This window comes from Cherax quadricarinatus, chromosome 65 (assembly GCF_038502225.1).
Source record: "Cherax quadricarinatus isolate ZL_2023a chromosome 65, ASM3850222v1, whole genome shotgun sequence".
NCBI classification, from domain to species: Eukaryota; Metazoa; Arthropoda; class Malacostraca; order Decapoda; family Parastacidae; genus Cherax; species Cherax quadricarinatus.
In genome coordinates, this window is record NC_091356.1 from 8,268,346 (window position 1) to 8,292,492 (window position 24,147).

The 24,147-nt window shown below is 40.4% G+C and overlaps 1 protein-coding gene across 3 annotated transcripts in view; it reads left to right on the forward strand.

Annotated features, from left to right (window-relative positions):
- The first annotated feature begins 2,372 nt into the window (after positions 1-2,372).
- Positions 2,373-24,147, forward strand: part of gprs (speckle type BTB/POZ protein) — a 34,003-nt gene continuing 12,228 nt past the window's right edge. For 2 of the 3 annotated variants that reach the window (XM_070098923.1, XM_070098926.1), the window contains exons 1-7: positions 2,373-3,383; positions 7,276-7,479; positions 12,340-12,484; positions 16,528-16,566; positions 21,438-21,555; positions 23,237-23,394; positions 24,005-24,136. In XM_070098923.1, the coding sequence (XP_069955024.1) occupies positions 3,325-3,383; positions 7,276-7,479; positions 12,340-12,484; positions 16,528-16,566; positions 21,438-21,555; positions 23,237-23,394; positions 24,005-24,136 (855 nt within the window). In that variant the 5' untranslated portion in view covers positions 2,373-3,324. The remainder of the gene's footprint in view (positions 3,384-7,275; positions 7,480-12,339; positions 12,485-16,527; positions 16,567-21,437; positions 21,556-23,236; positions 23,395-24,004; positions 24,137-24,147) is intronic. The other variant, XM_070098925.1, reaches the window with a different exon arrangement.

Genomic DNA, 24,147 nt, shown 5'->3' on the forward strand with positions numbered 1-24,147 from the left:
ACAGTTGTGTTGGTGAAAGTGGTAGTAGCGGAATTAGTTGCAATGGTTGGTAGTTGTAGTAGAGTTGGTGGCTGTGATAGTGTCAGTGTTGCACAGGTGAACTGAGTGAAGGTTGATACATCATTGTGAGGGATGGTGACGGAAGCTCATGCGGGTGGCTGCAGCCTTGTATGTTATTGTGACGTTAGTGTCTGACCTACACACACACACACACACACACACACACACACACACACACACATACCTCATACACACACACACACACGGAGGTTATTCAATAATTCAGTCTCATGGTATTCAGAATGTTGAATAACATCCGAAGAAACTAAGGGGGATGACTCCGTACGCAGCTTTAAGAGCAGTTATGGTCGACAGTTACCTACAACAGAGGGATGCAGAGCTGTAGGTTTCAGAAAATTCTATAAGACATTCTTATGTTAGGTAAAAGGACACAGATGCATATAATGTGACATTTTATTGTGGCAACGTTTCGCTCTCCAATAGCTTTGTCAAGCCGGCTTGACAAAGCTCCTGGAGAGCGAAACGTTGCCACAATAAAATGACACATTAGATGCACATGTGTCCTTTTACGTAACATTTTGTCTGTAATCCTATAATTATTATCACTCTTGAGTCAACCTTATCTTAAACTTCCTCTACAGCTCTTCCCGCCCACACCAGTTTGTTCACACTATATAATTCCCTCATCTTGTTCCATATTTTGTACGTAAACAAAGTATCCCAACAACTTTTTCTTCACTCATTTAATTATACGGTTCATAGCATCGCACTCTCTTCTAATTTCTTCGCTACTACTCCACTCAATGTTCACAACACTCTTTAATCTCAGACACGACACTGCTTCCAGCCTCCAGCCTCCAGCCTCCAGCCTCCAGCCTCCAGCTTCCAGCTTCCAACTTCCAGCCTCCAGCCTCCAGCCTCCAGCCTCCAGCTTCCAGCCTCCAGCCTCCAGCCTCCAGCCTCCAGTTTCCAGCTTCCAGCCTCCAGCCTCCAGTTTCCAGCTTCCAGCCTCCAGCTTCCAGCCTCCAGCTTCCAGCTTCCAGCTTCCAGCCTCTAGCCTCCAGTCTCCAGTTTCCATCCTCCAGCTTCCAGCCTCCTCTTCAAAATTCACAGACACACACACACACACACACACACTTGAATTTCACTCTCCGCCGTCGTCAAATTAAGAGAAAAGTTTTTTTTTCTGAACACCTGAAGCTCCACCACTGTGGGTTTTGGAAATTATCCAAAATGTTCCAGGATGCTGAGAATAGGTTAAACAACTTTGGTCATGGGGCACCTGCAAATTCCAGTAGTTCCTAGAATCTGCTCCTCGTTACCGTACACAAGCAATGAAAATTTTAATCCTATCAGTTAAGCAAAAAAAAAAAAAAATAATAAGGCCACTTAAAGGTCCTCCTTCGGAGAGAAGTAATTCTTGACGTCCAGGGATGAGCTTTATGTAGTCCCACAGTTCGTATTTTAAGAAGATTGTTCCACCAAAGATAAAGCAATTATAGCTAAAACGCAGAACACTACCTTCAGAAAATGCAGGTGGAAGGACAGTCTGACTGATCACTGAAGTTGGTTTACGTTCTCATGTGTTGTGTGTGTAAAAAGGAAGTTTGATTAGCGTGAGTGTTAACATGGCTGTAAACATAGATGACTCATCAATGATATCTTCAGTGTGGACGTAAATATGAATGATTCGTTTAACAGTATGATAAAAATTTGTCCGTCATAGAAATTTGGGCCAAGATTTTTTTTATAAAATATTCCTAAAACCTAAACTTTTTGACAAAATTCTACTTATGATATGCGGATTTTGAAAACTATATTATTGAATAGGAATATATTAAGATAGTAAAAGTTTCACTATAGCTTTTGCCTATAGAAAAAAATAGGAATAACGTATTGCAAGGTATATACATCGAGATGTGTATGTCTCTCAGAGTATATACACCGACAGTTAATTTCTATCCTAATTTTAAGGATTAAAGTAATCTTGACTGATGGTGATCAGTTAATGAAAAGCCTTGATGGACATTGCATAGCCGATAGGCTTCGGATCTTTTATATCCAAGCTACAAATTAAAGATCAAATTTACGATGTTTCGGTCCGTCATGGACTTTTTTCAAGTCGCGTCTTGTTAATGACCCAAAATGAATCAAATACCGTTCCTACTTCATGTCCACTATGTGGCTTAGTTGTGAATTGCTGCTGTCACAGTACTGTAGTTGTGATCCTTAGAGTGACTATGTATCTCGGGGTGGTGAGAAAACTTAGAGAAAACGGGCACTTTGTTGCGTGTGCGCGAGTGTGGGCGTCAGTAGCAGCCTGTTGCTCTGATCAATACAACGAAGTCCGATATGTCACCCCCGAACAGTCCACCACTTTAGGAGCTCCTTGCATCATGAATCACAACCTCGTGCATCCGTAGCATAGTTCGTAGGCTATACTGAGCCTCCGTTAGTTTTTACCTCCAGGAATTCTAGGGAAAATAGCTGCTAGCCACGCTCTGGGGTTCGGGAACGAAGCTGACTCTTTCGCTCTCGGTTTCGGATCCGGACGAGGGAAAGTCCTGTGGGAGTGGGAGATGTTGATGTTCGAATGCTGGAGACACGTCGATCCGTCATAACCGTCTGGAATTCTTGGAAACTCCTCTATTAGTTGCTGAGAGTGTCGATGGATAAGTTAAGGTGGATTCTAGTGGTGAGTTGTTGTGGTCGAGTAGCTGAGAAAAGGCAACAATGTGGAGAACTCTGCGACAGCTGGATCATCTGCTGACTCCCTGAGAGTATGTGTCACCAGCATCTGGTTTTTAACGTGCGATAACTGGAAATTGCTAAATTGTGTAAATTGATGGAGATAAGTGTTGGGTGGAAGGAAAGATGGCTTGTGTGGCTGTAGTCATCGGCGTCTCTGTGGAACATGACGCCAGTAAAGCAAGGCGTCTTTATGAAACACGACGCCAGTAAAGCAAGGCGTCCTTGTGGAACACGACGCCAGTAAAACAAGGCTTCCCTGTGGAACACGACGCTAGTAAAACTAGGCGTCCCTGTGGAGCACGACGCCTGTAAAACAAGGCGTCTCTGTGGAGCAAGACGCCAATAATACAAGGTGTCTCTGTAGAACACAACGCCAGTAAGATAAGGTGCAGGAATCCCACAAGCCAAGACTTCAAAGCCAAGGGGATTCAAGGGCGTGTAGTCCCCTCCACACGCCCTCTTGTCAGGCTCAGACACCCTCCTGGCCATCCCACACGCCCTCCTAAGAGATTCAAACGCCCTCCTGGCACGCCCTTCTATCACGCCCACATCATGTTTGACGGCACAACGCCCAACGTGGTCACCCCCGACGCCATGACGGAGGGACGCAGGTGAGTTCCTCTCACCTCACTCAAAACAAACAGGTAGAGGAGTAACGGGGAGGGAAAAAATGGGGTAGGTAGAGGAAGGTAGGGAAAGATAAGGAAGGATAGGGAATAATAAAGGAAGAGAGATAAGGAAGGGTAGAGAATACCAGAGGAGGAGAGATAAGGTCAGGAATAGTAAGGGAGGATTGGGGAGGATAGAGGAGTATAGATAAGGGTAAGGAGAAATAGGAGAGATTAGTGGAGGGAAGGAAAAGATAGGGAAGGGAGGTATAGGGTTAATGGATGAAGACATTGCGAAAGATAATGCTAAAAGGAAAATAGAAAGATGAAAGAACAGCAAATATGACTGCGGTAAAAATATTAACACACTGCGGCTTAAATAATATATATATATATATATATATATATATATATATATATATATATATATATATATATATATATATATGTATATATATATATATATATATATATATATATATATATATATATATGTGTGTGTGTGTGTGTGTGTGTGTGTGTGTGTGTGTGTGTGTGTGTGTGTGTGTGTGTGTGTGTATGTGTATGTGTGTGTGTGTGTGTGTGTGTGTGTGTGTGTGTGTGTGTGTGTGTGTGTGTGTGTGTGTGTGCGTGTGTGTGTGTGTATTGTAAGATAATTACAGAAAGGGATGGTATCAGTTATGCAGGATAACTGCACTGAAAATTCGTTCTATAGTCTTGTAAGTACTCTAGACCAAATTATCACCATCAGCGACGAAAGATGTCGTATCGTCACACAGTGCCGTGTAGCTTCGTTATGTTGATAATATTGTGTTGTGCCCTTCGCTAATTTCCGAATGCCCTGACGACTTTTTGCCCAGGTTAAATCAGCACGTCCCATCAATTAACTTGGCAGTGGAAACTCAGCAGGATGGCTCGTTGTCGTATCTGGAAGCTTATACCTGGAGGGTATATCTGGAATATACCTGGAGGGTGTTGGGGGTTAACGCCCCCGCGGCCCTGTCCATGGTACAAAGTTGAAGTCTGATATTTAAAGAAAGCCAAAATACGTGCACTCTCGTGTCCATTGTATTCAGATTATTCATAGAGGGCGGAACCATGTTTTACTAGTCCCCAATCCTGAATGTTTTAATGAGGAAAGAAAAAAATTGAGAATGGTTGTTCTTGATTCGCTGGTATTCTCCCGGTCCGGATCTTTTCCAGATGGTGACCCAACCTTGGCTCCCTGTCTTGGGAGTGTCTGAGACCTATGTCTGCCATGGGAGGAGGTACAAGTACCTTCTTATCTTCTGGGACTAACTGTCCCCAGGCCTAGCCCTATTCCCTGCCCTCACGGGGCTCGTAGAGAGAATCTAAGCCTCTAGTCTGCCATCTTCCCCGCCCCAGGGGGGCTCGTGGGAATGGTGTCTTATGGTACTAAATCTGTTATTGATTACAGAACAAAATGGCATAATACCGTGACTGAAACAACACACAACTAACCCGCACATAGGAGGAAGAAGCTTATGACGATATATCGGTCTGACTTGAACCATTTACAAGGTCACACTGTGTTAGTATGTCACATTAACTGTGTTAGTGTGACTTCTAAATGGTCCAAGTCAGACCGAAACGTCGTCATAAGTTTGGTTCTGTATGCGGGTTATTTGTGTACTGTTATTAATTACCCAGATGCAGTTAGTTTTGCAATACGTACCTGTTATAGTTGTTATATACCAAGTTATTAAAGCATTAGATATTAAGTTGGAGTTTAAGAATGTGAGAACTTTGAAATCATTGGAAATTTTACGATCCCTCACAACACATTAATTTGGGAAGAGCAGACAAATTTTTCGCGAATTTTACTTCACTGTAAACAGAGTCCGAATTTAAAAATAAAATTTTTCCTAAAACAATTAACATAATTATATGTATTTCATAAATACCAAATACGACATGCTATATATACTCACCGTGTATATATTCTGACGAGTATAACGCTTGATGTATGTGTATGCACTAGAAACAACAATGTGCCACACAAGATGCATACACTGAGAGGTATATTTAGTTCAGTGTATATATGCTGGGAAGTTACTTAAATTCCTGTTTCAGGGATTAAAATATTATTGTTTGGTGGTGAAGAGGTTACGTGCAGCCTTAATGACCTTAGTGCAGTCGATAGGTATTAAATCCCATTAACCAACTAATTATATATGTATACATGGAAGGGTGATCATCTCGGTATATATATATATATATATATATATATATATATATATATATATATATATATATATATATATATATATACATACATATATATACATATATATATATATATATATATATGTCGTGCCGAATAGGCAGAACTTGCGATCTTGGCTTAAATAGCAACGTTCATCTTGCCATATAGGACAAGTGAAAATTTGTGTATGCAATAATTTCGCCAAAATCATTTTGAACCTAACGATAAAAATATATTTCACTGTGTTTAGTATTAAATTACTGTAAGCAAATCTAAAATATATTTAGTTGGGTTAGGCTAAAATAAATTGCTCTTGTTATAATAAGGTTAGGTAAGTTTTCTAAGATTCTTTTGTTGCAAAATTAAAAATTTTTACATTAACATTAATGAAAAAATGTATCTTTAATCGTATAAGAGAAAATTTTCGAAAGGACTTAATTTTACATGAGTTCTTGCTAAATGACCAGTTTTACATATTCGGCACGACATATATATATATATATATATATATATATATATATATATATATATATATATATATATATATATATATATATATATATATATATATATATATATATATATATATATATATATATATGGGATAAAAGTGTTATTGATTAGATCAGATTACCGGCAGCCTCAAATGATCCTTGTATGTCGTTTGGCTTTAAACCCAATTAACTAACCACCAAATATATTCATCGTGAGGTGTATGTGTGCTCAGAGTTTACTTCTCTCACTGTTTTAGGCTTTATGATTTTCTTGAATGGTGATGAACATGTTTTATGTAGCCTTAATGACCCTTTGAGTAAACCATAGGCTTTAAACCCAATTAACAAAAAAAACAAAAAAACAATTAAGATTTAATGAACACTGCAGTAAACATGGTTTATTGTAGAGTGTCACTGAAACATCACCGTACCTCACCGTATTGAAAAAAATATATATAAACCATCAAAGTTTATTTGAACTTGCAACTGATTCTGTCGGGGAAAGATTTGACGGTTACACTGACTGTTATATTGACTGTTACAATGAATATTACACTGACCGTTATACTGTTACACTGACTGTTACACTGACTTTTATATTGACTGTTACAATGACTGTTACACTCATCGTTATACTGTTACACTGACTGTTACACTGTTATATAGACTTATATTGACTGTTACAATGACTGTTACACTGACTGTTATACTGTTACACTGACTGTTATACTGATTGTTACACTGACTGTTATGCTAATTGTTACACTGTCCGTTATACTCTTATACTGTCCGTTATACTGAGCATATTCACCACAACCCGGCTGATCAGGAATTAACTTGAGGCACTTATCATGGTTCCTCTGGAAGATAGCATATGCCAAATATTAAACCAATACCGAACATGTATCAAAAGAATACAACTTACCCTCCTCACCCATATTGCCCACATTGTGGCTCATTTTGTCTTGAGTCACCCAAGACGCTGACGATTCGAATTACACCGCATCGATGCTTCTAGTAACATATACATTTACGATCAATCTCTCATAATAATAATAATAACAATATTAATAATAATAATAATAATAATAATAAAAATAATAATAATAATAATAATAATCACACACACATATCATCGGAGGTTAATAATATTAAAGGTTAATTATTGATGCAGGTACAGCATGCTGGAGCAAGCCATCGCCATGGCCGGAGCGCTCAGCGATGAACCAGACTTCTCCACCTTTGAGAACAAGACGGGCCTGGCCGAGGACATGAAGTTCCTGGCGTCCATGCCGGAGCTGTGTGATGTGACCTTCTTGGTTGGAGACACCCGTGAACCCGTGTGTGCAGTGAAGGCTGTTCTAGCTGCACGCAGCAGGTATGTGCAATGGTAAAAGTAATGGAGGGATCAATGGTGTAATGGGTATAATCATAACCATGAGTCTAATGATCTAGTGGGTCGTGAGTCAGTGATCTAATGGGTATAATCATATAACCATATAAGCTAGTGTAAGGCCTCGGTGAGATGACCAAAAGCTCCAGCTCCGGGTCATGATATGACTAAGACTCGCGTCAGGAAACACTTGTTTTGTTTTGTGGAAAATAAAACAATATATATTCATATATACACCGTGACTGTATGTTTCTCGGTTTACTCGAACAATGTTTCTCAACCAGTGAGTCGTAACTCACTGGTAGCCCTCAAGATGCACTTAAGTGGACTACATACACCAGGAGTTCCAACATGCTAGCTAAATAACACTTAAGTGTTTAACAGCTAAATAACACAAGTGTTTAGCAGCTAAATAACACAGGTGTTTAGCAGATAAATAACACAGGTGTTAAGCAGCTAAATAACACAGGTGTTTAGCAGATAAATAACACAGGTGTTAAGCAGCTAAATAACACAGGTGTTTAGCAGATAAATAACACAGGTCTTTAGCAGCTAAATAACACAGGTATTTAGAAGCTAAATAACACAGGTGTTTAGCAGCTAAATAACACAGGTATTTAGAAGCTAAATAACACAGGTGTTTAGCAGCTAAATAACACAGGTATTTAGAAGCTAAATAACACAGGTGTTTAGCAGCTAAATAACACAGGTGTTTAGCAGCTAAATAACACAGGTATTTAGAAGCTAAATAACACAGGTGTTTAGCAGCTAAATAACACAGGTGTTTAGCAGCTAAATAACACAGGTGTTTAGCAGCTAAATAACACAGGTGTTTAGCAGCTAAATAACACAGGTGTTTAGAAGCTAAATAACACAGGTATTTAGAAGCTAAGTAACACAGGTATTTAGAAGCTAAATAACACAGGTGTTTAGCAGCTAAATGCTGCAGAAGTGAAAAATAAGCAACTTGGGCTACAAAATTTTGGTTATTCTGGGTAATTTAAACATATACCACTAAAAATGAATGACCCAGGAGCTGTAGGTTTATTTATATTTGTTAAACTAAGCAGCCTAAGAGATATACCTCGTAAGGGAACCGAGTACTGTAAGAAACCCTTATGTGTGTACCAGTTAAAGGCTAATTTTGCTCACTCAACTCCGAAACTAAGGATGGTAAACTTCATTTATTCGACTCTGAAAAATAAGAATTCATGGAAAACTTGATACGAGGAAATGAAGCTCGCCCGAGTTATACCATAACACGAAAAAAAGCGAACAAAAATTCAAAAAGAAATTAAAAAAAAAATTAATTTTTTTTTGAGGGGAGACCCCCCCCCCCAAAAAGCGAGTCGCTCCGGGATAGTCTTTAATTCACATATGTATTTTATATTAAATTATTTTTGACTTTTGGTGAACAGATGACAATTAAGAGAAGCAATAAAAATACACAATATTACATAAATACACAATATTACATAAAATACACAATATTACATAAAATACACAATATTACATAAAATACACAATATTACATAATACACAATATTACATAAATACACAATATTACATAAAATACACAATATTACATAAATACACAATATAACATAAATACACAATATTACATAAATACACAATATTACATAAAATACACAATATTACATAAAATACACAATATTACATAAATACACAATATTACATAAATACACAATATAACATAAATACACAATATTACATAAATACACAATATTACATAAATACACAATATTACATAAATACACAATATTACATAAATACACAATATTACATAAATACGCAATATTACATAAATATACAATATTACATAAATACACAATATTACATAAATACACAATATTACATAAATACACAATATTACATAAATACACAATATTACATAAATACACAATATTACATAAATACACAATATTACATAAATACACAATATTACATAAATACACAATATTACATAAATACACAATATTACATAAAATACACAATATTACATAAATATACAATATTACATAAATACACAATATTACATAAATACACAATATTACATAAATACACAATATTACATAAATACACAATATTACATAAATACACAATATTACATAAAATACACAATATTACATAAATACACAATATTACATAAATACACAATATTACATAAATACACAATATTACATAAATACACAATATTACATAAATACACAATATTACATAAAATACACAATATTACATAAAATACACAATATTACATAAATACACAATATTACATAAATACACAATATTACATAAAATACACAATATTACATAAAATACACAATATTACATAAAATTCACAATATTACATAAAATACACAATATTACATAAATACACAATATTACATAAAATACACAATATTACATAAAATACACAATATTACATAAATACACAATATTACATAAAATACACAATATTACATAAAATACTAGGTGGTCACGCATATAAAAATGTATAAAAAATAATGTCATACACAGGACATACTTTAAACTCTACATAATTAAAATTCTCCCCATAAATAAAACTCTACGCTTTTAAAACTCTACGTAAATTAAAATCTACACTCATAACTTGATATAAGTGAAAATCTACGCTTAAAATTCCACACAATTGATATTATTCTTAGAACTCTACATAATTAAACCTGTATTCTTAAAACTTTACATAATTAAACCACTGCTCTTAAAACTCTACATAATCAAACCTCTACTCTGAAAACTCTACATAATTAAACCTCTACTCTTAAAACTCTACATATTTAAACCTTTACTCTTAAAGCTCTACACAGTCAAAATTGCTCTTTAAAACTCTACATAATTAAACCTCTATTCTTAAAGCTCTACACAATTAAAGCTGCTCTTTAAAACTCTACATAATTAAAACTACTCTTCGAAACTCTACGTAATTAACGCTTCACTCTTAAACACTACAAAATTACCAGTAAACCACACAGAGTTTGTTAAACCACTAACAATACATTCTGATTAGATCAAAACAAATGACGTCATTCTATAACCAACAGTTTGCATAATTAACTATAATCGATGTTTCGGTCCTTTCGGAACCTTTCTCGAATAAATTTTTTTTTTTTGTAGAAGGCATAATGGTCTAGGAGTGAGCGAAACGTCATTTGAGTTTCCTCACCAGACATACCCATCAAGTATTATTCTCGGTGTATATACCCTGATAGATATAATGTATATACACCTATCTTGGTATATATACATTGATACATATAAACCTCTCGTTCTATATACAGTGATAGATATAAATCTTAGGGTGCATATATATATTGATAAATGAAAACCTCACAGCGGGTTTACACTGATACATATACACATTTTGGTATACATACCCTTGTATATATAAACCTTTCGGTGTATACATACTGATTGATATACTCCTATCAATGTGTATGCACTGATATACACATCTTTGTTTATACACATATATATTCACTTTCCGGTGTATGCACTAAGGTATCCTTATAGAAGGGATATCTGCTGTGAGTATACCATAGTTTTGACTTCTACGTTTTGCTCTATGCTGTATGTTGTACATGCATTGAGTAGCAGCTCTGTGTGTGTGTGTGTGTGTGTGTGTGTGTGTGTGTGTGTGTGTGTGTGTGTGTGTGTGTAACGTAATGGAACTCTGTACATAGAGTGCTCCATAGGTTCCTGTGCAATTAATTACTTGCTGTTCCATCTCCCTCATATAGGGTGTTCCACAAGTGCTCACTGTTCCATCTCCCTCATACAGGATGTTCCACAAGTGCTCACTGTTCCATCTCCCTCATATAGGGTGTTCCACAAGTGCTCACTGTTCCATCTCCCTCATACAGGGTGTTCCACAAGTGCTCACTGTTCCATCTCCCTCATACAGGGTGTTCCACAAGTGCTCACTGTTCCATCTCCCTCATACAGGGTGTTCCACAAGTGCTCACTGTTCCATCTCCATCATACAGGGTGTTCCACAAGTGCTCACTGTTCCATCTCCATCATACAGGGTGTTCCACAAGTGCTCACTGTTCCATCTCCCTCATGCAGGGTGTTCCACAAGTGCTCACTGTTCCATCTCCATCATACATGGTGTTCCACAAGTGCTCACTGTTCCATCTCCATCATACAGGGTGTTCCACAAGTGTTCACTGTTCCATCTCCATCATACAGGGTGTTCCACAAGTGCTCACTGTTCCATCTCCCTCATACAGGGTGTTCCACAAGTGCTCAGTGTTCCATCTCCATCATACAGGGTGCTCCACAAGTGCTCACTGTTCCATCTCCCTCATGCAGGGTGTTCCACAAGTGCTCACTGTTCCATCTCCATCATACATGGTGTTCCACAAGTGCTCACTGTTCCATCTCCATCATACAGGGTGTTCCACAAGTGTTCACTGTTCCATCTCCATCATACAGGGTGTTCCACAAGTGCTCACTGTTCCATCTCCCTCATACAGGGTGTTCCACAAGTGCTCAGTGTTCCATCTCCATCATACAGGGTGCTCCACAAGTGCTCACTGTTCCATCTCCATTATACAGGGTGTTCCACAAGTGCTCATTGTTCCATCTCCCTCATACAGGGTGCTCCACAAGTGCTCACTGTTCCATCTCCATCATACAGGGTGTTCCACAAGTGCTCACTGTTCCATCTCCGTCATACAGGGTGTTCCACAAGTGCTCACTGTTCCATCTCCCTCATACAGGGTGCTCCACAAGTGCTCACTGTTCCATCTCCATCATACAGGGTGTTCCACAAGTGCTCACTGTTCCATCTCCGTCATACAGGGTGTTCCACAAGCTGCTGTACAACTCTTACTCACCCCAGAAGAAGAAAGAACCAATGAGTCGAGAGAAGAAGATCAAACTCTTCCTGAAGAGATCGTCAGAGCCTCTCATGAACCTCCAGGGTCAACAACAAGGCAGACAAGGAGTTAGTAGGGAAGGAGAGAGAGAGAGAGAGAGAGAGAGAGAGAGAGAGAGAGAGAGAGAGAGAGAGAGAGAGAGAGAGAGAGAGAGAGAGAGAGAGAGAGAGAGAGAGAGAGAGAAAGAGCGAGACTGATATTTGAACATCAATATACGAATACATTTATACTTTTTACTCAATTTTTGCCCATTAAACATATTTTCTTTCAGGTATTACGCCAAAATGTTGAGACGTGTATACGAGTCGCGCACTTTAATAATACAGAGAAAATATCGTAAATAAATTCTCCAAAATAAATATTTTTTCATGTGTAATTGGAGACGAATTAATATCTATTACCTTGTAGGTGCTCAATTAAAAAAAAAAAAATATATAGTACACCAATTAATATCAGAACAGAAAAATTTGATTAAGTAAAAGAACTGATGTTATAAGTCATCATCATTTAACGTAACATAGCCACTCCCCCTCGTTCCCCAAGCTTGTATATGTTGTATATGTTCACATGGATAATGTATATTCATACAGGTAATCCCCCACATGGACGGGGAATCAAACACGGAGTAGAGAGGATCTATACGTTTGGACTTCAGTCAGAAGCCAAAATGAATAGATTCTACTGATCCATTCTGGGCAGGTCACCAGATGTTTGATTCCTGAAGATACAATTCACGTTGCACTCCGTAGTTGATTTTCTCTTCATGTGCAAATTGCCCGTCCATTGTTTATGCCACTTGTATCATATGTTCATACAGTTTATCCGTCCATATATCGTATCTGTTGATACATATTGTATGTTGTATGTCTGTTACGGAAAACGTTTAATAACGTGTGTGTGATGTGCCCACCTGTATGTGTAAAGTGGATGGAGTCTGTTGATCTGCTGTTGAGGCCTGACAAGACTTGTTAAGTCTGTATCGAATGTTCAACACTATTAAGAGACTGATGTTGATTGTCCATTGATGTACCGTGTTTATCAGTGGTTGATGTCAAGCCCATGTTGACCACTGCTTGATGTCAAACCCATGATGATTGTCATTGTGGTTGCATCTGGCTGTAAGTATTCATTTGAATGACAGAGAATGTGGAGGCACTTGTGGTAGTTTCACATGATGAAGACCTCCAGGTTTTGTCTTGAAAATAGCAGTACTTGTGACTGACTACTTGGTTTTGAAAGAGGGGATACTTGTGGTTGCTTCTGGTTGTAAGGATCTCGTCAGTTGGTTGTGGCTTCTTGGTTGTTGATGTAAGGAGAAGTGTTGCTGGTTCTGGCTACTTGACGAACCTATGTATGACAAACGTGTGCTCACAGAGGCGGTTGCCTCTTTGCTACGTCAGTAGGTACATATCACTTTGTAGGTCTACATTTATCGCTAAACTGTGGATCCTCTACATATGCTGCTAATGTGTAGGTGGTTACATCTTTGTGAGTCCACAAACGTCGTCACAAAAAAGCATAGATCATTCTTCTTTTGTAAAAACGAGAGATGGCAAACTTATCGAGTTGGTGGGCTCTTTAGGACACACTTGAAAAGTCTTGTTAGGTAAGACACATATACAACAGTTAGGAATCTTTATTTTGAAACATTTTGCCTACACAGTAGGCTTCTTCAGTCGAGTACAGAAAAGTTGGTAGAAGCAGAAGAGATGTGAAGACGATGTAATCAGTCCATCACCCTTGAAGACCTAGTTCTGAGGTGGTTAGTCCCTCAGCCTGGAGAAGAGTATTGTTCCATAATCTGAAACAATGTGAAGATGAAGTAACAGAATGGAGCCATACTGTCAGGAGGTGAGATGTAGACCACTAGTAGAAGTTAGAATGTAAGCATTGAGAGGTCACGTCCTTCTCAAATTTAACCACTCTCTTCAAGGGTGATAGACTTATTACATCGTCTTCACATCTTTTCTCCTTCTATCAACTTTTCTGTACTCGACTGAAGAAGCCTAATGTGTAGGCGAAATGTTTCGAAATAAAGATAACTAACTGTTCAATGTATGTCTTATCTAACAACCTGTCGGTATTTTATACCATTGTAATGCTGAATAGTCTTGAAAACCTTTATATCTGATTGTGAACGAAAGGGCAGACTTCATTGATTTCTTCAACTATGGAATGGCTGAGGTGAGATTAAAGGCGATGCATCTCTCTGAAACGTGTGTGGTAGCTAGCGTGGATGATGCTTCTCTCTGAAGTGTGTGTGTGTGTGTGTGTGTGTGTGTGTACTCACCTATTTGTACTCACCTATTTGTGGTTGCAGGGGTCGAGTCACAGCTCCTGGCCCCGCCTCTTCGCTGATTGCTACTAGGTCCTCTCTCTCCCTGCCCCATGAGCTCTATCATACCTCGCCTTAAAACTATGTATGGTTCCTGCCTCCACCACATCACTTTCTAGGCTATTCCATGGCCTGACTACTCTATGACTGAAGAAATACTTCCTAACGTCCCTTTGATTCATCTGAGTCTTCAACTTCCAATTGTGACCTCTTGTGTCTGTGTCCCATCTCTGGAACATCCCGTCTTTGTCCACCTCGTCTATTCCGCGCAGTATTTTATATGTCGTTATCATGTCTCCCCTGACCCTCCTGGCCTCCAGTGTCGTCAGGCCGATTTCCCTCAACCTTTCTTCATAGGACAATCCCCGTAGCTCTGGGACTAGTCTTGTTGCAAACCTTTGCACTTTCTCTAATTTCTTGACGTGCTTGACTAGGTGTGGATTCCAAACTGGTGCTGCATACTCCAGTATGGGCCTGACGTAGATGGTGTACAGAGTCTTAAACGAATCCTTACTGAGGTATCGGAACGCTATCCGTAGGTTTGCCAGGCGTCCGTATGCTGCAGCAGTTATCTGATTGATGTGCGCCTCAGGAGATATGCTCGGTGTTATACTCACCCCCAGATCTTTTTCCTTTAGTGAGGTTTGCAGTCTTTGGCCATCTAAACTATATTGTGTCTGCGGTCTTCTTTGCCCTTCCCCAATCTTCATGACTTTGCATTTGGCAGGGTTAAATTCAAGGAGCCAGTTGCTGGACCAGGCTTGTAGCCTGTCCAGATCTCTTTGTAGTCCTGCCTGATCCTCGTCCGATTCGATTCTTCTCATTAACTTCACATCGTCTGCAAACAAGGACACTTCTGAGTCTATCCCTTCCGTTATGTCGTTCACGTATACCAAGAACAGCACAGGTCCTAGGACTGACCCCTGTGGAACCCCGCTTGTCACAGGCGCCCACTCTGACACCTCGTCGCGTACCATGACTCGTTGTTTCCTCCCTGTCAGATATTCTCTGATCCATTGCAGTGCCTTTCCTGTTATGTGTGCCTGGTCCTCTAGCTTTTGCAGTAACCTCTTGTGAGGAACTGTGTCGAAAGCCTTCTTGCAGTCCAAAAATACGCAGTCGATCCACCCCTCTCTCTCTTGTCTTACTTCTGTCACCTTGTCATAAAACTCTAGTAGGTTTGTGACACAGGATTTTCCTTCCCTGAAACCGTGCTGGTTGTGTGTGTGTGTGTGTGTGTGTGTGTGTGTGTGTGTGTGTGTGTGTGTGTGTGTGTAGGCTAGCATGAATGATGCTTTTCTTTGAATTGTATGTGCTGGCTGGTTAGCTTGGGCATTCCTGCTGCATGATCTCCAGTTAGTAAGAAGAGTAGCGCAAACTCAGATATAGAAGGAACTTACCTCTATTAAGAATAAAGTATATATATATATATATATATATATATATATATATATATATATATATATATATATATATATATATATATATATATATATATATATATATATATATATATTGCTCTCCCATTTGTATTTTATTTACATATGCTTGTGTGTATATATGCATTTGTTCTTTGTGTGTGTGTGTGTGTGTGTGTGTGTGTGTGTGTGTGTGTGTGTGTGTGTACTTACCTACTTGTGTTTGAAGTGGTTGAGTCATAGGTCTTGGCCCTGTGTATGTATTTGCGTGTGCGTGTATGCGTGTGTATCATGTGTGCAGTAAGGCATGAGAGCAGCTGGGTGTAGCTAACGAGGTGGTTGTGTTGTTTGCTTACAGCGCTCCGGCTACACACACAAGCTGGATACCATCCCTGAGGTAGGCTGCCGACCCCAATCTCCAATCTCTTGTAGTAGTTCCCTCTTACCTGAGTAGACACTCATCTAGTCACTGTCTCGTTTCCTGACGGACGAAACACCACCACCACTTCCCCATACAGTATGCATGAGACCTGTAGTGCTGCCTGCAGTAGGCTCTTATGCTACGCTCACTGACCTGTAGTAGGCTTGTTATGGCTCACTACCCAGTTTTGCCCGCATGTTATATGATCAATTAATCTTATGTTGACAATTACCTTGGAAATTGCAGATGAACCTAGACGACGTTTCGTTCAATCTTGCACCATCATCATACCTAGCATATCACTAGCATGTCTTAGTCTAACACTAGTCATGTCCTAGCATACCACTAGGACGTCCTAGTAAAGAGGTTATTATAATGCCTAGCGGCCCTAGCCTGAAGTCTGCTAAAGCTTCCTAACATAACACTAGTTTTACTGCCTGGCATGACGTTAGTTCTTTTATATAAACTAGAAAATAAATAGTTAATAACCTGATAATTTCCTCTTCATCCCGACCTAAAATATGAAAGCAAAATTAAGAAATGCATTTTATAAAGAAAAATGTTTTATTTTAAGCTAATATATATATATATATATATATATATATATATATATATATATATATATATATATATATATATATATATATATATATATATATATATAATGTATATTCGTTTATGACCATCTATACGTTTGTTATTAAATAAAAAATGTGTATTAATATTTTAATCTTTCAGTTCACTATATATCAGAGGTGACACGACTACAATACTTAAGATGGATGACACACAGTACCTGTGCTGTACGACACACAGTACCTGTGCTGTACGACACACAGTACCTGTGCTGTACGACACACAGTACCTGTGCTGTACGACACACAGTACCTGTGCTGTACGACACACAGTACCTGTGCTGTACGACACACAATACCTGTGCTGTACGACACACAGTACCTGTGCTGCATGGCACACAGTACTTGTGCTGTACGACACAGTACCTGTGCTGTACGACACACAGTACCTGTGCTGTACGACACAGTACCTGTGCTGTACGACACAGTACCTGTGCTGTACGACACGCAGTACCTGTGCTGCACGATACACAGTACCTGTGCTGTACGACACAGTACCTGTGCTGTACGACACAGTACCTGTGCTGTACGACACGCAGTACCTGTGCTGCACGGCACACAGTACATGTGCTGCACGACACACAGTACCTGTGCTGTACGACACACAGTACCTGTGCTGTACGACACACAGTACCTGTGCTGTACGACACACAGTACCTGTGCTGTACGACACACAGTACCTGTTCTGCACGATACACAGTACCTGTGCTGTACGACACACAGTACCTGTGCTGCACGGCACACAGTACCTGTGCTGTACGACACACAGTACCTGTTCTGCACGATACACAGTACCTGTGCTGTACGACACACAGTACCTGTGCTGTACGACACACAGTACCTGTGCTGTACGACACACAGTACCTGTTCTGCACGATACACAGTACCTGTGCTGTACGACACACAGTACCTGTGCTGCACGGCACACAGTACCTGTGCTGTACGACACACAGTACCTGTTCTGCACGACACACAGTACCTGTGCTGTACGACACACAGTACCTGTGCTGCACGGCACACAGTACCTGTGCTGTACGACACAGAGTACCTGTGCTGTACGACACGCAGTACCTGTGCTGCACGGCACACAGTACATGTGCTGCACGACACACAGTACCTGTGCTGTACGACACAGAGTACCTGTGCTGCACGGCACACAGTACCTGTGCTGTACGACACAGAGTACCTGTGCTGTACGACACACAGTACCTGTGCTGTACGACACACAGTACCTGTGCTGTACGACACAGAGTACCTGTGCTGTACGACACACAGTACCTGTGCTGCATGGCACACAGTACCTGTGCTGTACGACACAGAGTACCTGTGCTGTACGACACACAGTACCTGTGCTGCACGGCACACAGTACCTGTGCTGTACGACACAGAGTACCTGTGCGACACACAGTACCTGTGCTGCACGGCACACAGTACCTGTGCTGTACGACACACAGTACCTGTGCTGCACGACACACAGTACCTGTGCTGTACGACACACAGTACCTGTGCTGTACGACACACGGTACCTGTGCTGCATGGCACACAGTACCTGTGCTGTACGACAAGCAGTACCTGTGCTGCACGACACACAGTACTTGTGCTGTACGACACACAATACCTGTGCTGCACGGCACACAGTACCTGTGCTGTACAACACAGAGTACCTGTGCTGTACGACACACAGTACCTGTGCTGCATGGCACACAGTACCTGTGCTGTACGACACGCAGTACCTGTGCTGCACGGCACACAGTACATGTGCTGCACGACACACAGTACCTGTGCTGCACGACACACAGTACCTGTGCTGCACGACACACAGTCCCTGTGCTGCACGACACACAGTACCTGTGCTGCACGACACACAGTACCTGTGCTGCACGACACACAGTACCTGTGCTGCACGACACACAGTACCTGTGCTGCACGAGACAAAACTTGTGGTGAACGACTTGCAATATTCACACTACTTATGGTAGACGACACACAATACTTGTGTTAGACGACACAGTTCTCCTAACTACAAGACACGACACTCAATACTAGTTACTAACAAACGACATAGAGTCACTGCGTTGGATTTGTATTGGAATGTCTTAAACAATTTTGAATAGGTTGATTCTAACCAAATTCAACCAATTATGGCATAAAACAGCACAGGTGAATGAGAAAATAAGTTACAAGAAGAGTTGAGATAGAGTTAGTTCACACGCCACAAAATCAACGTTCTGTTTTACTATCAACTTAACATTTTACACACTGTCTTGTAGTGAACAAGAACTCTTATTTAGGAGGATTCTTTGAGAACTGAGGCTGCCACTGGTAAGAGAAACTGAGGCTGCCACTGGTAAGAGAAACTGAGGCTGCCACTGGTAAGAGAAACTGAGGCTGCCACTGGTAAGAGAAACTGAGGCTGCCACTGGTAAGAGAAACTGAGGCTGCCACTGGTAAGAGCAACTGAGGCTGCCACTGGTAAGAGAAACTGAGGCTGCCACTGGTAAGAGAAACTGAGGCTGCCACTGGTAAGAGAAACTGAGGCTGCCACTGGTAAGAGAAACTGAGGCTGCCACTGGTAAGAGAAACTGAGGCTGCCACTGGTAAGAGAAACTGAGGCTGCCACTGGTAAGAGAAACTGAGGCTGCCAATGGTAAGAGAAACTGAGGCTGCCACTGGTAAGAGAAACTGAGGCTGCCACTGGTAAGAGAAACTGAGGCTGCCACTGGTAAGAGAAACTGAGGCTGCCACTGGTAAGAGAAACTTACACTCATTTCTATATGATTTTTTTCGTATTTACTGCAAAATTTTATTGCTAAGCTAATTGTATATTTCAACGAATGATATATATACGCCAGGAGGTATATATGTATGAGAGTTTCCTTTAATCTCTACTTTAGGGTTTAAATTATTTTGTCTCTGGTGGTGAAAAGGTTACATGCAGCCTTAATGAGTCTTGTGTAGCCGATAGGCTTTCAACCTCATTAACCTGCGCATTGTGAACAACTGGTTTGCAAAACCGGCGAGTTGATAAATGAAACACTTTTGCAAGATATGAGTATCTTTATCCTGAAAACGTTTCGCCACATAGTGGCTTCTTCAGTCCAGTGGAGAAACACGTGGAAGAAGACAAGGAGGAGTTTGTCAAGACTGATGGACTGAACACATCGACTCCAGGCTGAGGGACTAATTACCTCGAACTCCTCCTTATCTTCCACGTTTTTCTGCTTTTGACTGAAATGGTCACTGTGTGGCGAAACGTTTCCGGAATAAACATACTCAAATGTTGCGCAAGTGTCTCGTTTATCAATCAATGGATTGCAACTAATATTTAATTAGTAGTTAAAATTAACTTAAAAAGTCATTAAACAAATTTTGAAATTGTGTGTCGTTTTCTTCTGATTTATTAAGGTATTTTGTTTATGCAATTTCCTTTTAAACTTTATTTTCCTGTAGTTTATTTTAACCTTAAAATAAATTTAAACCTAATTTCTCTGTTGCTTACTGCCATAGACTTAGAAGTAAACAATAGCGGTAAATAACATTAACATATTGTTAACTTCTATGATAAATTAGTAAGAATAAAAGCCACAATACTATGGCAGCATTAATAACAGAGGCCTAGCTTCTCCCTACGAGCCCCGTGAGGGCGGGGAATGTGGCTAGGCCTGGGGACACTTGGTCCCAAAGATGAGGGGGTACTTGTACCTCCTCCCATGGGAGACACTCCCCAGATAGGGAGCCAAGGCCGGGTCACCACTACTTGGAAAAGACCCGGGCCGGGAGAATACCGGCGAAAAAAAAAAAAAAAAAAAAAAAAAATTACCCTTAAATTGGTAATTGTAAGAACACTTCGAATCAGTTCATTCAGAATCATTATTTGCTAATTATTTGTTCAATTTGCCCTCTGGTATTTTTAAGTAATAATCCTCCCAGAAACAGTCTATATCCACTGGGATTAGTTGAGTTAAATAAAACATCTGGGGATTGCATCCATGTCTCTCATCCACACATCTCAGATCGTGATCTTCACACATCTCAACTTCTTACGTAAGCACACCACGCCTCTTGACTCCCATAGTATATATTTTTTGCAACAACACATCTCAACTCTTTACCACCTCAATGTATCTTCTGTTTTTAACCTATTATAGCTTCATTTCTTCTCTCATCTCAGCTCAGAGTCCATACATCATAACTGCTGTTCCTTGTCTACAGCCTCAAGGCAATGTCCATCAGACTCTTATCGTGGAGGAATTCGAACCAGACGTGTTCAGACAGCTTATTGAGTACATCCACACTGGCTGTGTCACACTCCAGCCACGTACTCTGCTAGGTGAGTACTACCCTGTACCTGCTAGGTGAGTACAACTCTGTACCTGCTAGGTGAGTCCACTCATACGCTTGGCTAGACGAATTCAACCATGCACCCTCCTAGGTGAGTACAACTAGTTATGGATTGAAATCCTGGGCGGTGCAAGACGTGCGACCAAAATATTAAGCTGACTGCTTCCTGTTCACCTAGCGGTAAATAGGTACCTGTTATAGATGGCATACTGGGAAAGGGATGGTATACCATATCCCAAATGTATTCCTCGGTACAGGCTTTGTGCTAAAGTTATAACAGCTTTTAACTTTTTGATTTATTATTATTATTATTATTATTATTATTATTATTATTATTATTATTATTATTATTATTATTATTATATATATAACCCCAAAATATACGAGTAACACTACACACACACACACACACACTTCAAGAAATTAGAGAAGGTGTAAAGGTTTGCAACAAGGCTAGTTTCAGAGCTCAAGGGAAATTTCCTACGAAGAAAGGTTAAGGGAAATCGGCCTCACGACACTGGAGGACAGGAGAGTTAGGGGAGACATGATAACGGCATACAAAATACTACGAGGAATTGACAAGGTGGACAGTGACATGATGTTCCAGAGAGGTGACACGGAAACAAGGGGTCACAATTGGAAGTTGAAGACTCAGATGTGTCAAAGAGATGTTAGGAAGTATTTCTTTACTCATAGAGCTGTCAGGAAGTGGAATAGTTTGGCAAGTGACGTAGTGGAGGCAGGAACCATACATAGTTTTAAGGCGAGGTATGATAAAGGTAACCATACCCCCGGCCGGGATTGAACCCGCGGTCATAGAGTCTCAAAACTCCAGCCCGTCGCGTTAGCCACTAGACCAGCTAGCCACAATAAGATTCATCCAACTAGGTATATTTCTACACCATAGGAAGGTTAGCACAGGCACCTCTGTGACCACAAATGCAAGTTTTTACAGACGAATCTCCAGCTAGCGTGGCCGTGACGAACTCTAGCTCAAGTCCCTTCACTGCCGTCAACATGACTCAAGAAATCGTAATGACACGATTGCAAACAAACCATACCCCCGGCCGGGATTGAACCCGCGGTCATAGAGTCTCAAAACTCCAAGCTGGTCTAGTGGCTAACGCGACGGGCTGGAGTTTTGAGACTCTATGACCGCGGGTTCAATCCCATCGGGGGTATGGTTTGTTTGCAATCGTGTCATTACGATTTCTTGAGTTATGATAAAGGTCATGGAGCAGGGAGAGAGAGGACCTAGTAACGATTAATGAAGGTGCGGGGCCAGGAGCTATGTTTCCACCCCTGCAGCCACAAACAGGTGAGAACAAATGGGTGAGTACACACACACACACATACACACCACACCCACACACACACACACACACACACACACACACACACACACACACACACACACACACACACACACACCGCTACACAGCACCACAACGTTTCGCCCACCGAAACTTTGTCGATAAAGGATAGCATTATACTTCCTTTGTGTCTCTTTCTATCATTACCACCACACATCACCACTACTACACAACAGCCCCACCACACACTCACGCCACAGCCACACAACAACACCACCATCACTACACACACGCCACTACCACACACCATCAGCACACTCTTGCCAGTTTTGGTAAAATATACTCGTTCACACACAGGACTGATGAACGCTGCTGACTACTATGGTCTGGACGAACTAAGGAAGGGGTGCTCAGGGTTCGTACAATGCTGTATCAACGTGGACACTGTGTGTGCTCTCCTAGCTTCAGCTGAGAGATACATCCAGTACAAGTGTACCAAGTCCATGGTGCAGAAAGTGAGTTCCCTTTTATATTTGCTCTCTACCTGTGTTCTGTCTGTCTGTCTGTCTGTCTGTCTGTCTGTCTGTCTCTCTCTCTCTCTCTCTCTCTCTCTCTCTCTCTCTCTCTCTCTCTCTCTCTCTCTCTCTCTCTCTCTCTCTCTCTCTCTTTCTCTCTCTCTCTCTCGCTCTCGCTCTCTCTCTCTCTCATATCAATCTTTTCCATTTCTATATTTCTTAGGAAAAATATTATCATAACTAAAAGATCTACATTACTTTTTTGATATATGAATGAAGAGACTGTTCTAAGGATTTATTAAATACGTGTCTTTATACACTTTTGTTTCCTCACTCCTAAGCCCAAAAATATCTTTTTGCCCAACCTGTGATTCACGGAGGCGTGCCGGTAGGGAAGTATCCTGGGTTATTAATCCACGCACTTTGTACCTAATTCCGTGGAAATTACCACCCTATCCTGACGGCTGGGAAGGGATATGATATCTTCTTTGAGGAAGTTGCAATCAGCACTCATGTCACTTAGAGCCCCAAGTGTATGTCACATCCCTTTCACAATGTCCTTTCATTTTTGCAAGATGACCCCCTTTAGATATTTTCTCTTGGTTTGCAGGTGCTAGAGTTTGTTGACGAGCACGGGAACGAGGTGCTCAATCTGGGCTCCTTCACCTTGCTGCCACAACATGTTGTTAGACTCATCATGGCCAGGGAGGAACTGCGGGCCGACGAATTCACCAAATTCCAGGTGAGATGACT